This window comes from Carassius carassius, chromosome 14 (assembly GCF_963082965.1).
Source record: "Carassius carassius chromosome 14, fCarCar2.1, whole genome shotgun sequence".
NCBI lineage: Eukaryota > Metazoa > Chordata > Actinopteri > Cypriniformes > Cyprinidae > Carassius > Carassius carassius.
Window position 1 is genome coordinate 22,335,678 of NC_081768.1, and position 15,912 is coordinate 22,351,589.

At 35.5% G+C, this 15,912-nt stretch overlaps 1 protein-coding gene and 1 long non-coding RNA gene across 4 annotated transcripts in view; one reads left to right on the forward strand and one right to left on the reverse strand.

The window, feature by feature from the left end:
- ninl (ninein-like) overlaps positions 1–15,912 on the forward strand; it is a 26,832-nt gene continuing 10,920 nt past the window's right edge. The window contains exons 1-9 of one of the 3 annotated variants that reach the window (XM_059566680.1): positions 1–246; positions 1,759–1,970; positions 2,050–2,146; positions 3,737–3,924; positions 11,845–11,911; positions 12,149–12,339; positions 12,494–12,649; positions 14,500–14,667; positions 14,828–14,964. In XM_059566680.1, coding sequence (XP_059422663.1) covers positions 1,788–1,970; positions 2,050–2,146; positions 3,737–3,924; positions 11,845–11,911; positions 12,149–12,339; positions 12,494–12,649; positions 14,500–14,667; positions 14,828–14,964 — 1,187 coding nt within the window. In that variant the 5' untranslated portion in view covers positions 1–246; positions 1,759–1,787. Of the gene's footprint in view, positions 247–1,758; positions 1,971–2,049; positions 2,147–3,736; positions 3,925–11,844; positions 11,912–12,148; positions 12,340–12,493; positions 12,650–13,907; positions 14,070–14,499; positions 14,668–14,827; positions 14,965–15,912 lie in introns of those variants that run through there. The other 2 variants (XM_059566682.1, XM_059566681.1) reach the window with 2 other exon arrangements.
- On the reverse strand, positions 11,760–13,825 carry LOC132157354 (uncharacterized). Its single transcript, XR_009437539.1, has 2 exons — positions 13,684–13,825; positions 11,760–12,357 (listed from the first exon to the last, which is right to left on the reverse strand). It is a non-coding gene; the product is annotated as an uncharacterized LOC132157354 (long non-coding RNA).

The following is a 15,912-nucleotide window of genomic DNA, read 5'->3' on the forward strand; positions in this document are numbered from 1 at the left end:
CAGCGACGCTCGGTACCTCCCCACCCCGGCGGACACTGCACCTCAGGCGGACGAGCGCGCGGGTCTGGCCCCGAGAGCCGAGACTGGACGCTTCTCTAGGGTCTCTTACTTATGTCCGCTTTAAAGGGCAAAGCATCTTTTCGTCTTTGGTCGTTCACTCTATGTCCATATGTTTTAGGAGACCCCACTGATGCTGGACAAATGAAGTGACTTTTACGGGAACCGAGTTGGTGTGAGTTTATAACGGTAAGATTAACGTTACATTTCACTGAAGTCACGTTAACGCGTTTCTCCTTCGGTGGATCGCCTGCGCATCTATAACGAGTCATGAGGGTTTAATAAAGTCAATGTTTACAATGGAAAGTACCACAGTCGAAGTATTTTTTTTTCTTTTGTTTTACTGAAGTCTTGTCCTCGTTCCCATGGTGAATGTATACCAAACCCGCGTGCTGCATTATGGGATATCTGCAGGCTTTATAAAATAGATTTTTACAAATGCATTTCTCTTTTTTCTGTTATTGTTAAATAACTGATGTAAGATTTAATAACGCAGAAATCTGTGTGTTAAAATGTGTTACATGGACTTGCTGAAAACATCGAAAGACCCATTTTGATTTAACTATCAGAGGTGTTTGTTTATTACTCTGAAGTCGTGACCATTCAGCCAGTTCCTTAGTGCATTGATTGTTTAAGTAACTTTCTTTAAACACTGAGATATTTTAAGTCTGCTTTGTCCTCCACCGTTATCAGAAGTCATTTGAGACGACTGATAGATAAGCTCAGGCTCTTATTGGCTCTAAACACCGAAACATCGCTGTATCAATACAATAGTATTCTTTACAAAAACAAAGACTCCTCAAAACAATAAAGCCAGCAGGATAACAGAAGAAACAATAAAACGGGTTAACTAGAGTATAAAAAGACAAAAAGTATGTTTAGTAAAGTTGTAGTAAATGCATAGCCTACAAAAAAGTGCCATAAAATGTATGCATTTGATTACTGTATATTACTGTATAGTGTTTAAATATTTGCACTACTATTCAAAAGTTTGTTTGTTGCTAAAAATTGTTTAAATAAGTTTGTTACCTTCACCAAGAATGCATTTATTTGATCGAAAGCACAGTAAACTGTAATACTGTGAAATATTATTCAAATGTAGAGGAACTTAGATATATATATATAATTTTATTGATTCCAGTGATGGCAAAGCTGAATTTTCAGCATCATGACTCCAGTCTTCAGTCACATGATCTTTACAAAATTATTCTAATATGATGATTTGCTGCTCAAGAAACATTTCTTATGATAATCAATTTAGAAAAACAGTTGTGTTGCATTTTTGTGTTGCATCTGTTGTATTTTTGTGAAAACCCTGATACTTAAATATAAAAAAAGAACAACATTTATTTGAAATAGAAAGATTTTGTAACATTACAATGGCACATTTGTTAAATTTAATGCATCCTTGCTGAATATTTATTGAAAAAAAAAAAAAACACTGTCTCCAAACTTTCAAATGGTAGTGTATGCATCGAATACAGATCTCTGTGCCTAAAAGGCAAATGTATCATAAACTAATTTTGCACTTTTGCATAAACATGTAAAACTATGTTGTGACTACATTGTCAGATGTCAATGATGTGTATTAGTTCAATCAATTTACTCTCTATGTAGGCTAAAGTGTCTGGTGCTCATACGTCAATGCCGGATTGACCACAAGCCTAGTTTATCACTTGTAATTCTACCTTCATGTCCCAGACTTTTCTGGCTGTGCAGTATGTGGTGGGATGGATGAGGAGGAGCAGAACCGCTATGTGGCCCAGTTGAAAGCTGAGTTTGACAGCTGTGACAGCACCGGGACCGGTTACCTCGACAAACAGGAGCTCACTGCTTTATGCCACAAGCTGAGCTTAGATGCCCATCTCCCCTTACTGCTGGACACTCTGCTTGGACCACGACATTATGCCAGGGTAGGCTTTCCCCATGAATATCCCAGTGTCTCTTATCCTAATGCTGCATCATAGATCTTAAGATTAAGTCTTTTTGCAGGTGAATTTTGAGGAGTTCAAAGAGGGCTTTGTGGCTGTGCTGTCAAGGTCTTTGGACTTTAGTACTTCAGAGGAGGAGAGCAGCTATCTAGAACCAGGTACTCAACTAGAAAATGACCTTTCTATACCTCCAGGCTTATCAGAGTTTCCAGGCCTGTGTTTATCGTCATGTTTTTGTTTTTGTTTGTTTTTTTGCTTGTCAGTCTGGACCTTGTGGACTCAAGGTTTGTTGATGGTGTGTAGTTGATCTAACTTGAGTACTCTGAAGAACTGAACACATCCGGGTGTTATTGCCTAAATTATTATTTGCATTTGTTAAGGAACAGCCTGGTGTATTTATGGTTAGTTACACTACTGTTCAAAAGTTTGAGGTCTGTTATAATTGTTTATGTTTTTGTTGTTTTTCTAGGCTTGCATTTATTTGAGCAAAAATACACTAAAACAACAATATAGTAAAATATCAGAACAATTAAGGCTATTTAATTTAATACATATTAAAATGCAATACATTTTCTGCTGAATATACTTATCTTCAGTGTCACATGTTCTTTTGGAAATCATTATACTATGCTGATTTGCTGCTCAAGCAGCATTTCTTATTATTGTCATGTTGAAAACAGTTGTTTGTGGAAACCATGGTACATGTTTGAGGATGCTTTAATGTATTAAAAAGTAAAAAACAATAAAAATGTTGTAATAATAAATTTATACTGCAACTTTTGACTAATTTAATGCATTATTACCGAATAAAAGTATTAATTTCTTTTAAAAGATATTTTGAACCCCAAACTTTTGAACAGTAGTATGCTTTTAGAGCATTGTGGTTTATGTACACAGTTAAAAAGCATGCAATTTTTTTTTCAATTCTTAATATATGGGCCTAGAAAGTATTTTGACATTTAAACCACACTTCATACTTCCATTAAAAATGATATAAGAACCACTGGATAAAAGCAATAATGTTTAAGAAAAAATTATGTTTGATGTGAGAAAAGGTCTAGCATCGTTTGTATTAGCTAGAGTCACTGGAAAAGGAAACAAAAATATGAGAATACAGAAAGAGAAAACAATCGTTATTTTAAATTTAGGCAATGTTTGGTGTCATTTTTATATTGTTAATAAATATCTTAGAGTTTATTAGGATTTAAGATGTTTAAGATAACATTATTATTGTTAACATGTTTAAGAAGACAAAACGCAGGCATTCCTGTTTATTCATGAAGGCATGCATAAAATTAGCTCATAATACCTTAAAGGCTTAAGTTGTTGTGGCTCCATTCATCGAGCCCTATTAAGTAATACAGATGCTTAAATGTTTTGTGCAGTTCATCTTTAAACCAAAACCAGAAAAACATCTGTCTTTTTTCATAGATGCTTTAAGGAGACTGGAACATTAGTCTATGTTGTGAAATCTCAGTGCTCAATGCTTAAAATTATCTTTAAAAATGGAAAACGTAAAAGCTATGATAAAAAACAGATGGTCACGCATTGAACCTTGGTTTGGAGATCTTCCATTTAGGTTTTCATTTCCTTTCAAACATATTTCTCATTTTATGAAAAAGGTTATGACATAAAACAAATGATGTGAGATCACCTACTATTGCTATTAACATTGTTATTTATTATTTTGACTGCTTCTGACACTTGAATTATCTGTCGCTCTAAAGCACTATTTCCTGTGCTTCTAGCAGTCCCAGAGGAGGTGAAGCCTAAATATGTGAAAGGAACCAAGCGGTACGGGCGGCGATCACGGCCAGACAAGACTGACTTAGAGCTGACAGTGGAAGATTCACCAAAGTTTGGGACTGACAAAGTAGAAACAAACGGTGTGAGGAGAGCCAAGCTCAGACGCTCCACCTCACTGGAGAGTGTTGAGGTAAAATATATGATGCCAACACAACCTTTAAAAAAGTTTGGGGTCAAAAATATACAACCCGAATTCCGGAAAAGTTGGGACGTTTTTTAAATTTGAATAAAATGAAAACTAAAAGACTTTCAAATCACATGAGCCAATATTTTATTCACAATAGAACATAGATAACATAGCAAATGTTTAAACTGAGAAAGTTTACAATTTTATGCACAAAATGAGCTCATTTAAATTTTGATTTCTGCTACAGGTCTCAAAATAGTTGGGACGGGGCATGTTTACCATGGTGTAGCATCTCATTTTCTTTTCAAAACAGTTTGAAGACGTCTGGGCATTGAGGCTATGAGTTGCTGGAGTTTTGCTGTTGGAATTTGGTCCCATTCTTGCCTTATATAGATTTCCAGCTGCTGAAGAGTTCGTGATCGTCTTTGACGTATTTTTCGTTTAATGATGCGCCAAATGTTCTCTATAGGTGAAAGATCTGGACTGCAGGCAGGCCAGGTTAGCACCCGGACTCTTCTACGACGAAGCCATGCTGTTGTTATAGCTGCAGTATGTGGTTTTGCATTGTCCTGCTGAAATAAACAAGGCCTTCCCTGAAATAGACGTTGTTTGGAGGGAAGCATATGTTGCTCTAAAACCTTTATATACCTTTCAGCATTCACAGAGCCTTCCAAAACATGCAAGCTGCCCATACCGTATGCACTTATGCACCCCCATACCATCAGAGATGCTGGCTTTTGAACTGAACGCTGATAACATGCTGGAAGGTCTCCCTCCTCTTTAGCCCGTAGGACACGGCGTCCGTGATTTCCAACAAGAATGTCAAATTTGGACTCGTCTGACCATAAAACACTATTCCACTTTGAAATAGTCCATTTTAAATGAGCCTTGGCCCACAGGACACGACGGCGCTTCTGGACCATGTTCACATATGGCTTCCTTTTTGCATGATAGAGCTTTAGTTGGCATCTGCTGATGGCACGGCGGATTGTGTTTACCGACAGTGGTTTCTGAAAGTATTCCTGGGCCCATTTAGTAATGTCATTGACACAATCATGCCGATGAGTGATGCAGTGTCGTCTGAGAGCCCGAAGACCACGGGCATCCAATAAAGGTCTCCGGCCTTGTCCCTTACGCACAGAGATTTCTCCAGTTTCTCTGAATCTTTTGATGATGTTATGCACTGTAGATGATGAGATTTGCAAAGCCTTTGCAATTTGACGTTGAGGAACATTGTTTTTAAAGTTTTCCACAATTTTTTTACGCAGTCTTTCACAGATTGGAGAGCCTCTGCCCATCTTTACTTCTGAGAGACTCTGCTTCTCTAAGACAAAGCTTTTATAGCTAATCCTGTTACAGACCTGATATCAATTAACTTAATTAATCACTAGATGTTCTCCCAGCTGAATCTTTTCAAAACTGCTTGCTTTTTTAGCCATTTGTTGCCCCCGTGCCAACTTTTTTGAGACCTGTAGCAGGCATTAAATTTTAAATGAGCTAAATAAGTGGATAAAAGTGTAAAATTTCTCAGTTTAAACATTTGCTACGTTATCTATGTTCTATTGTGAATAAAATATTGGCTCATGTGATTTGAAAATCCTTTAGTTTTCATTTTATTAAAATTTAAAAATCGTCCCAACTTTTCCGGAATTCGGGTTGTAAGAAATGAATACTTTTATTCAGCAGGATCCATTAAACTGATCAAAAGTGTCAGTAAAGACATTTATACTTTTACAAGATGCTTTATATATATATAAATATCTATAAGTGTTCCTGTAGCTCAATTGGTAGAGCATTGTGTTATCAAGCGCAAGGTTGGGGGATCGATTCCCCGGGAACACATGATAGGTAAAAATTGATAGCCTGAATGCACTGTAAGTCGCTTTGGATAAATTTAATTAATTAATTAATTTAATTTAATTTTAATTACACAAGTAAAGTATATTCAAATAGAAAACTATTATTTTAAGTTGTAATAATATTTCACAATATTACTGTTTTTTCTGTATTTTTGATCAAATAAATGCAGGCTTGATGAGCAGAAGAAACTTCTTTCAAAAACATTACAAATAGTAATGTTTCCAAACTTTTGGTCTGTACTGTATATATATATATATATATATATATATATATATATATATATATATATATATATATATATATATATAAACGTATTTAAAATTACAATAATATTTCAGGATTTTTGATCAAATTAATAAAGCCTTGGTGGCCATAACAGACTTAAAAAGACTTAGTGTATATTCACTCTATTTTCATTACTATTAATTATTGAAAGTGCATGTATTTAACATAACAACACTCAAAGGAGATTGAAGGTGAAAAAAGGGGTGTCATCTTGGGACTGTATGCAAATAGGCATGCAAATATTAGCACTTAACAGTGGTGAGTACTTGAGGTGTCGTATTGTTAGTCAATTGAAGAGCTGAATCAGTGTGATTTTAGTGAATGGATCTGGGCCGACCTGCTTTTCTCAGACAGGAAGTGAGGCGGTGTGGAATGTGCAAGTGCTGGCCCATAGTGCAGCCCCACCTTCACCAGACTTTAGTGTTACCTTTGGCTCAGGATCAAAAAATGGCTCATTTCACGTTCTCTCTTTTTCCCCTCAAAGAGCAGGAGCTCTCATAAAAGGGGATTTGTTGTTTCTGCTGTGTCTGTACTTTTTCTTCTGGAGTCATTTTACTTGTGCGTAGCAGTGCCAGACCAAAAAGCCTGTGCAAATGCAAACCTGTGCTGCTGGATCCCTCATTTCATGAGTTTTTGATTTTTAAAGAATTGTTTTGGATCCATCTTGGTTTGGTTATAGAAACAATAGAGGATGATGAAGTTTTTTCTTGCTCATGTTACTGTTGCAGTTGTTTGATGAGTTGAAGGGCTGATTAAATAAGCAGCTGTCTATCCTTATGAAAAAGAAGTGCGCTTAATTATATTGAATGTGCACTTGTAGTGTATCACATAAGATTACTTAAAGAGAGACAATTACATTACTTTTTTCTTAGTGTCTCATAGCCAGACCTTCAGACTGACAGCTGTAGGTCTGGAATGTATTGCAGCTTTTATTGGCCAAGGCCCACCCTTAAGGCCATTTGACGGACATGTCAAACAACCAATAACAGTTCGGTTCGTTTCAACGTCACGTTTCAGGGTGTGGAAATGTCACCACAATAACAGACCTGTAAAACTCTCAGATTCTGATTCTGTGCCGCGAACTTTAAATATTTGACATAATTCCAACGTTTAGTTGATCATTAAAAGCGCTCGTCATCACAGTTGTAAACACTAGGCTTTCTTTTTTTGTGAGGGAGTTTGGTGCCATGGTATCTTTGTTTCCAGGCGGAATGTTAAAGAACGCGGCACACGTCTCGCCCAACCAATCAATCAATTTAGCCAATGGTCTGTGGGCGTGTCATCTGAGGCTGAGACCACTTTTTTTTAACACACTTAAGTATACTTTTAAAAAGTTCACTTTGTAATAATGTCAAATAAACAACTAACATACTAAAGGTGTGAAGTGCTTAATTCTAATTCTATTTGTGGTGTGTTATTTGATATTATATTGAAGGTTAAAAGTATATATAGTATTAGAATGTATATTTAAAGTATTTTAAATGTAATAAATTGCAACATCATTCCAAATGTGTAATTAAAATTAAAGTAAATTAAATTTATCCAAAGCGATTTACAGTGCATTCAGGCTATCAGTTTTTACCTATCATGTGTTCCCGGGGAATCGAACCCCCAACCTTACGCTTGATAACGCTACCAATTGAGCTACAGGAACACTAATTACAAATACATGACATACTGTACAAGTTTCAATATAATTTTTAAGTATATTTAACAGTACACTTTAACCGTATTTCAAAGACAGTAATAAAAAATATGAAATTACATATAAAAATGTATTTAAGTCCTACTTAAGTGGATCAAAAATTTAGCTAACTAAATTAAAAGTAAATTTAAACTATAATGCGTTTTCATTTAATTGTAAACAATGTGCAATTAAGTGTTTCCGAAAACATTACATTCACACTTCAGTATATTCTAAAAAGTGTATTGTATTAAGTAAAATGTGCTCTTTTTAAGATTATGCTGAAGTGTTACTTCTTTTTCACAAGGTTAGAAGAGACTAGCAATGTGCTAAAACAACTCAGATAAATCGTGGTTATAAAATTTACATTTTCCAAAGTGGTGTAAAAATCGAAGTCTGATGGTGCCGTTTGGGTTGAGACTTCGTGAGAGAGTAGAGGTCACAGTCTGTGGAGGACTCAAACAATCAAGTGCTTTAGCCAAGAATGAAAGCAGGCTGGTCCATCAGAACAGTTTATGTTGGCAGCGACCAGTATTTGGTGTTTATGAACCAGCCCGCCAGGCTCCGTTTGGTCCGGCGTGTTTTAGTGCCTGTGTGTTCATCGTACTGTGTTTTATGTGTCGAATGTGTTCAACCAGGATTAGAGGTCTTGGTCTGGGTGGAGCTCAGGGTGCAAAGCATCAGCTGTGGTCACAAGGCCTGATAATGTGAAGTACAACAAGGAAAGGGTTTGGCTATAGTTTGGCATGGCGCTTCCTCTAACTGCGCCTCTTATTTTAGTAACGCATACTTGCATACCAGAGCCCTCCCTCGTTCTCTTTCTCTCTCTACACGTCTCTGCAGTTCTGTTCTGCTTTTCTTCTCCCAGTCTCCTCTCTCACTTTTCATACAAGTGTTTGAAATATTTAGAGCTTTTATGTAACCCAGTACACGCTATTTTGATGAGATTACTCGCTCTAAATCGACTCTTTGCAGTGTCACTAGCGATTCTGCGTTACTCTATAGCATGAAGATCCAACTCAACGTGTCTCATACAGTAATCTGATGAATATGCACAGTACAAGTATTATGTAAAAGGTTTAAGGTTTCACAAGGGTGTCCGTGAAGTTTGAAACATCTTAAATGCACAAAATTATAGACTGTAAAAAAAAAATCTTAGATATGTAATACTCTTTATCTATTTTGTGATGTTTTTATCACTGTTTTTAGCAGTTAACTGAAATGAATAGATTTAAATTGAAGTAATAAAGTTAATAAAAAATACAAAAGATAATTTGTATAAATTAGTTTGATTCCCAGCAAATGCATGAATAATAAAAAAAATAAAAAAAAGTATATGCAGTGTAAGTTGCTTTGGATAAAAGTGTCAGCCAAATGCATATATATATATATATATATATATATATATATATATATATATATATATATATAAAATATGTAATATAAATATAAAATATATCATGGTTGTCCGTAGTATAATAAAACAAAAGAATATGCAATCATAATTAACCATTTACTTTTTTAATGCATGTTTCTTGTCTTATTTGGTATGATATATTGCATATATATTATTCCAAATATGATTTCATCATGTTTTTTTTTTTTTTTTAAATGTATTATCTTGTTTCACCTTTGAAATAACTTTCCTTTTCGAAAATATATACACAATATTTTCATTTAAAAAAAAAAACAATTCCAGATTTATCCAGAAATACATCCGATTACGGCAGTAAAATAGGTTACAAACTGCTGTATCAGAAATGCTGTATCAGTATCAACATGCTTCAACATGATTGTATGTCAGACGAAAGCAAGCAAGCCAGGTGGACTGAATGGACCGAATCTGTGCAGATTCACAGACCTCAGCACAGATTCCAGTCCATATAGTCTTTTACAACATTTATGTGAGCAACAACACTACTTGCTAATGTAAATAATTCAACCAACTGTGATAAATATTGCACACAAACCTTGTCATGCAACATAAATTATTTAGTTTTATGTATGCCATAGACTAAAATACAACACATTTCATCAGGAATACTGAGGAATATTCTTGATGAATTGTAATCATTAATCAAGTCTTTTAAAACTATCTCATGTCTTTTGATTGCTTGGGAGTATTTGTAAACCCCAATTAGAGAGTTGTCTATCTCAAAAGACCTCCATATATCCATGCTTTCCTGAACAATGCCTTAGGTACAAAGATGTGCAATGTTCCTCACTTAATTTCCCAGCGGAGATCAATGAAGTGGCTTTATTCTTAAACTAAAGACTAAATCTGCACTATTTGACTCAGAGAGAGATAATACAAGACATTATGCTCTCTGCTTTCTGACTGAAAAGCTGTTTGTGAATATGTAATGTTTAAAATTTAATGCTGGTGGTAATTGATTGTGGCTTGTCCTATATTCAGCTGGGTTTACTCTTTTGTTGCTGGAGGCTGAACTGTGAACCGTTTTGATCATTGTATCCTGTTGTATTTCACATTTGATCAGCCTACATCGATCAAACCACAGATATCTTACAGGTCAATGAGTGTCTGAGTCAAACTGTAATCTACCTCTAGATGGCACTAGCACAAATCAATTCATGTACATGTACCCATCTCTGTGTAACTTATCACAATTTACCACTATTTGTGTGTATATATATATATGTATAAAATATAGATTTAATAAACTGTATATCAGTGGTTGTGCATGGCTTTCAAATCAACAAGCCCTTACTAATATTGCAACTCGTTTATGATTCAAATTACAAGTTTCTGACTAACTAGATATTTTACACAAATTTGATTAGAAAATAAATTCTGATAACTAAAAAGCTACATGCTGAAATTGTTGTAATGAAGTCAACTTACGATGTAGCAAACTACTGAAAATTTTGTTACACAATACAATCCAGTTTCACTCTAAAAAACACACACACACACACACAAAACAATATTAGGCAGTATTCAGTGTATATTGCACAGTATCCAGATAGAAAACACCTTTACAATTACTTTTACTGCATTTGTCTTAATGGTGTCAGTGTTGTAACTGTTGGATAACCCGGTCCCACTCCAAACCATTTCTTATGTAAGCTCTTTTACATCATTACAGGGAGATTTAGCTGGCTTTATATGAGAAAGGTTTAAGCTGTTTAGCATGGTGCAGTGTTTCCATACTGATGTGATGAACAGCATTACTCTTGAGCTTGTATCTGCCGGTTGTTCCTGTCCAGCGTCGCAGAAGTAATGACTGCTGGGATGGAATGCCTTATGATGATTGTATTGTGTTCCTTGTGATCACTGGACCATACACTTCATTCAGCTACACTGTCTCTATCTGCTCACTCACTTCAGTCAAGAGTCGAAACCTTAATTTAAGATATTGCGTTTTAAACTCTTGTTGTGCTTCTTTAATTATGACAGTGTTTACTTTGCACAATAAGTATTTTGCCAAAATGTTTCAGACATATTTACATAAAAATGGATAAAAAATGTCTTGTGTAAATTTTTCGAAATTGAGATTTAAACATCATCTGGAAGCTGAATAAATAAGCTTTCCACTGATGTATGGAAAATATTAGGCTGAGATGCAACTATTTTTGAAAAATTGGAATCTGAGGGTTCAAATAAATGTAAATACTGAGAAAATTGCCTTTGAAGTTGTCCAGATTAATTCTTAGCAATGCATATTACTAATCAAAAATGAAGTTTTAATATATTTACGGTAGGTAATTTACTAAAAATCTTCATGGAACATGATCTTTACTTAATATCCTAATGATTTTTGGCATAAAAGAAAAATTAATAATTTTGACCCCTACAATGCTTTTTTTTGGCTTTTGCTAAAAATATACCCCAGCGACTTAAGACTGCTTTTGTGCTCCAGGGTCACATTTATGATGTAATTAGATTCCAACTCTGAAATAAACAAACACTGTGATGAGATCACATGACAAAGGCAGGGAGGTCAGTGGACAACAATGCAGAATATGACTGTTTGAAACCAGACCTCAGTATTTGAAGCTTTTTAAGTTCTTTAAAACAATAGTGGGCAGTATATTCAGTCAGTAGTAAAGCACTGTCACTGCACTGTTTACAGAGTCTCAAATCAGATGAGGACACAGGAAGCAACAAGGAGTCCACACACCACTACTTTGTGGCACAAGGTATGTTAGATATTACTATGTTGTCACGTAACTTTTAAATTAAAGAAGTAGCTCATCCAAAAATGAAAACTTTGTCATTAATTACTCACCCTCATGTCGTTCCAAACCCGTAAGACCTTTGTTCATTGTACTTAATGACAATTTTCATTTTTCTGTGAACTAGCCCTTTAATCAAGCATGTTTTCTATGTAAAATCAGCACACAGCTATAATTGTTTCTGATTTACATATATTCAAGGCCAGTTGAAGCTCTGGAATCAAGATGACACAGGAAGTCCTCAGCGTTCATCTGACCCTCAGCAGGAAGTGACAGACGGACAGGTGAGGGCAGTATGGCAGGAGCTGGGGGTCGGAGCCGGAGGATCACTAAACCGCGAGGAGCTGTCACTCGTCTGTGACCACATCGGTCTCAAGGACTTACAGTCGGAGGTACGGTCATGTAACGCTCTGTAGGAGTGGGATTAGGAATCATATTTACCAAGTTAGGACATTCTGTGCTGCTTGTCGTTTGCTACTAATTACTCTTTACAGAATGACATTCCTTCACCGCACTGTTATCCATGTTTTTTTTGTTTATGCAAAGGAGTTAGATGCTCTCTTCAGGAAACTAGACAAGGATCAGGATGGGAGAGTCAGTCTGAGTGAGTTCCAGAGCGGGCTGTTCACACAACATGATCCCGCTGCTCCCATCTCTACCTCCACCCCTGCCCGGCCCAAACCACAGCGCTCCATCTCAAAGGTCAGGAGCAGATCAAGGTCACGGTGGTGTTGCAGTTAAAGCAGATTGTAGCCAAAAATAAACAGAGCTTTGCCAAACAATCTGGAGAAAAAGCTGACACCAGTGTGCAAGAGAGTGACTGCATGGTTTTGTTTCATGCAAATGAAGTGAATGTTTGAAAGAAGCAGTTATATGTCATTGTTTGGTCAAAGTTTTATGTTGCACTTAAGAATAGAATTTAAACTGTACTTATTTAATATTTTGACAATTCAGATTAAATTTGAAATGCATTGGCATGGTTGTTTACATAAAATATTGCCAAAGTGCATTAAATACAAATATAAACATACCCGTCAAAAGTTTGAAATAATGTTTTTTTTATGTTTAAAAAAAGTATCTTATGTTCACTAAGGCTGCATTTATTTGATAAAAAATACAGGAAAACACAAATATTGTTAAATATTATTACAATTTAAAATAACTCTACTATTTGTTTATATTATAGTATAAAATATGTTATAAAACAATCAATGTAATGTATTGATGTATTTCAGCATCGTTACTCCAGACTGTCCCATGATCCTTCAGACATTATTATAATATGTTGATTTGATGCTCAATTATTAATAATGGTTCTAATTATCAGTGCACTAAATTATCAAGCAGCACAGTTGTTTTCATCATTAATAATAAGACATTTGTCTTGAGTACCAAAGCCTGTCATTTGAGGATCATGGGACACTGAAGACTGGAGTGATGATGCTGAAAATTCAGCTTTGCATCACAGGGATAAATTAAATTTTAAAATACATTCAAATAGAAAAGTTTATTTTAAGTTATATTAATATTACTGTATTTTTTTTATTAAATAAATGCAACTTTCGAAACGAAAAACTCCATTATTCCAAACCAGTAGTGTGTACATATGTAGAAAATATGAGGGGAAAAAAACAATAATTTATGTTCATGGGTTTCTGGTGTGCAGCCAGACTGGCAGGTTAATGCATAAAAACAGATATAATAGAGAAATCTTTATCTGACACTTTTCCTCTTACCTGCTCATTATAATAGAGAAAATTGCTGAAAGAATGAACAACCAAAGCCTCTCTCAATGTTTTCATGACATCTGACAGCAGACAGACACAAGAGACAGACAAATGATTGCCTGACTGTCAAACAGGATTCATTTCAGAACTCCAACATCAAGCCAAGTTACTGAGGGCTGCAGTGGCTGGAATCAATTAACTTAATTGGGAAGGTGGAGCTTCCTTTCTGCTCTCTTGTTCCTAGGAAAACACAACTAATGTATTCCTGTGCAGTGGGCAAACAACTTGAAATCAATGCTGAGGAGATGTACTGCACAACAGGCCTCGTACCTGCATGTGATGTTTTTACATGGGAAGGCAAAGACAGTTTGGGTTCCTTTAGTGACTTTTCTGAGGTGATTTTACTGAAAGCACAACCAGCCATAATAATTAAAACAGCATCTGAACTCAGGCTGGGCACATTTTCAGATTTGCTGCTTAATAAAATTTAGGCTTTAAAAGCTCAGACCTCATTTAAAGAGAAAAACAGCTTCAGTGTTTGATAACAAATGCCGAGTTGCATGAATATTTGGCGGTCGCTGGAGCTAAATTGAGGCTAAGCCAGCTTAAGGGTTACGACACCAGAAGGACGTTTATTGGTGGTCAGTGCAATCATTTTGCCCATGGTTGAGGCTCTAGCTCTGGCATGTCAAGGACAGCATTGTGCATTGTGTTGTGGGACTGTGAGAGCTCAGTTTTTCAGCGGTTTTCCTCGCAGTTGGTTGGATATTGAACTTTGTTGGATCGTTTTAGTTTTTTCTCATGTCATTCCCTCTTTTCTCTCAGGCCCTTGAGGAGCGAGTGGTGCACTCCACCTCCCCTTCTTTACTTTCGGCTACGGTGGGTCAGAGGCTGCTGACCCGTCTGGATGATGGATCGGGATGCACAAGCCCAGATAAAGTCATCACCCTCTGGACAGAGGAGGGCATCCACAACAGCAGGGATATTCTTCAGGTGAGATATTATTTGCATTAATTTAACACTGAAAAACTATAATATGCTGTATTTAATTGTCTAAATAATTTTTTCATAAAGTGGATCAGAAGTATTGACATTTTTGTTTCTGTGAACTATTGCATGAATAGTTTTTTCTTTATTCTGAACCTGGATACAGACTCTGGACTTCTCTCTGGAGGAGCGTCTGTGTCTGGCTGAACTCACTCTGGCTCTGGACAATGAGTTGCTGGTCAGTGGGAATGGCATCCATCAGGCTGCTCTGGTCTCCTACAAGAATGAGATAAACTACTTACAGTGAGTCTCTTTCACATCAGACCTGTATCAGTCACAGAACCTGTCACGAAATGCCCGATAATATTGTGAAGTGTTACAATTCAGAGTAACTGGTTTCTTTCAATATACAGTATTTAAAAATGTGTGTTATTCATGTGAGGCAAAGCTGGATTTTCAGCATCATTGCTACTTTGCTATAGTCTTCAGTGTCACATGATCCTTCAGAAATCATTTGAATATGTTTGATTTTTTTATTTTATGGAGCATGGGTTTATGGCATGTGCGCACCTTTTTTTTTCATTTTTGTCTTTTACTTTTTTTTTTAACCATTTATTTGAAACCAAACTGTTTTTGTTTGTTTGTTTGTTTTGCATTATAAATGTTATTATTAGTCACTTTTGATCAATTTAATGTGTCCATGCTGAATAAAAGTATTAATTTAATATTTTTTTTTACTTCCCCCAAACTTTTAAATATTGTAAGACTGTAGATTGTAGCACAGTATGTATTTTATATATATATATGTATATATATTATTAGTCATGTGAAAAAGTTAGGAGACCTTGTTGAATTCTATGGTTTTCTGTATCAGAACATCAGACAAAAATATCTGCTCATTGGCTGGTCTTAAAATCAGAGTCAAAGATCAAAGAAAAGAATCAAGGTTCTGCAAAAGCCCATTCATAGTCTAGAACGTAGTAAAGAAGAGTGGGCCAAAATTCTTCCAGATCGTTGTGAGAGACTGATCAATTCATACAGAAAATTATTACTTAAAGTTATTCCTGCGAAAAGTGGATTTATAGACAGTTGCTTTGTCACACCATTACTATATTACTATTCCAACTTATTTCAAATTTTTGACTGGTGATATGTATATTTAATTAAAATAACTTCTTCAACTACATGATGTATTGCTATTTTAACAGTTAATATCTTAAAATCATCAATTATATCTTTAAAATCGTGGGG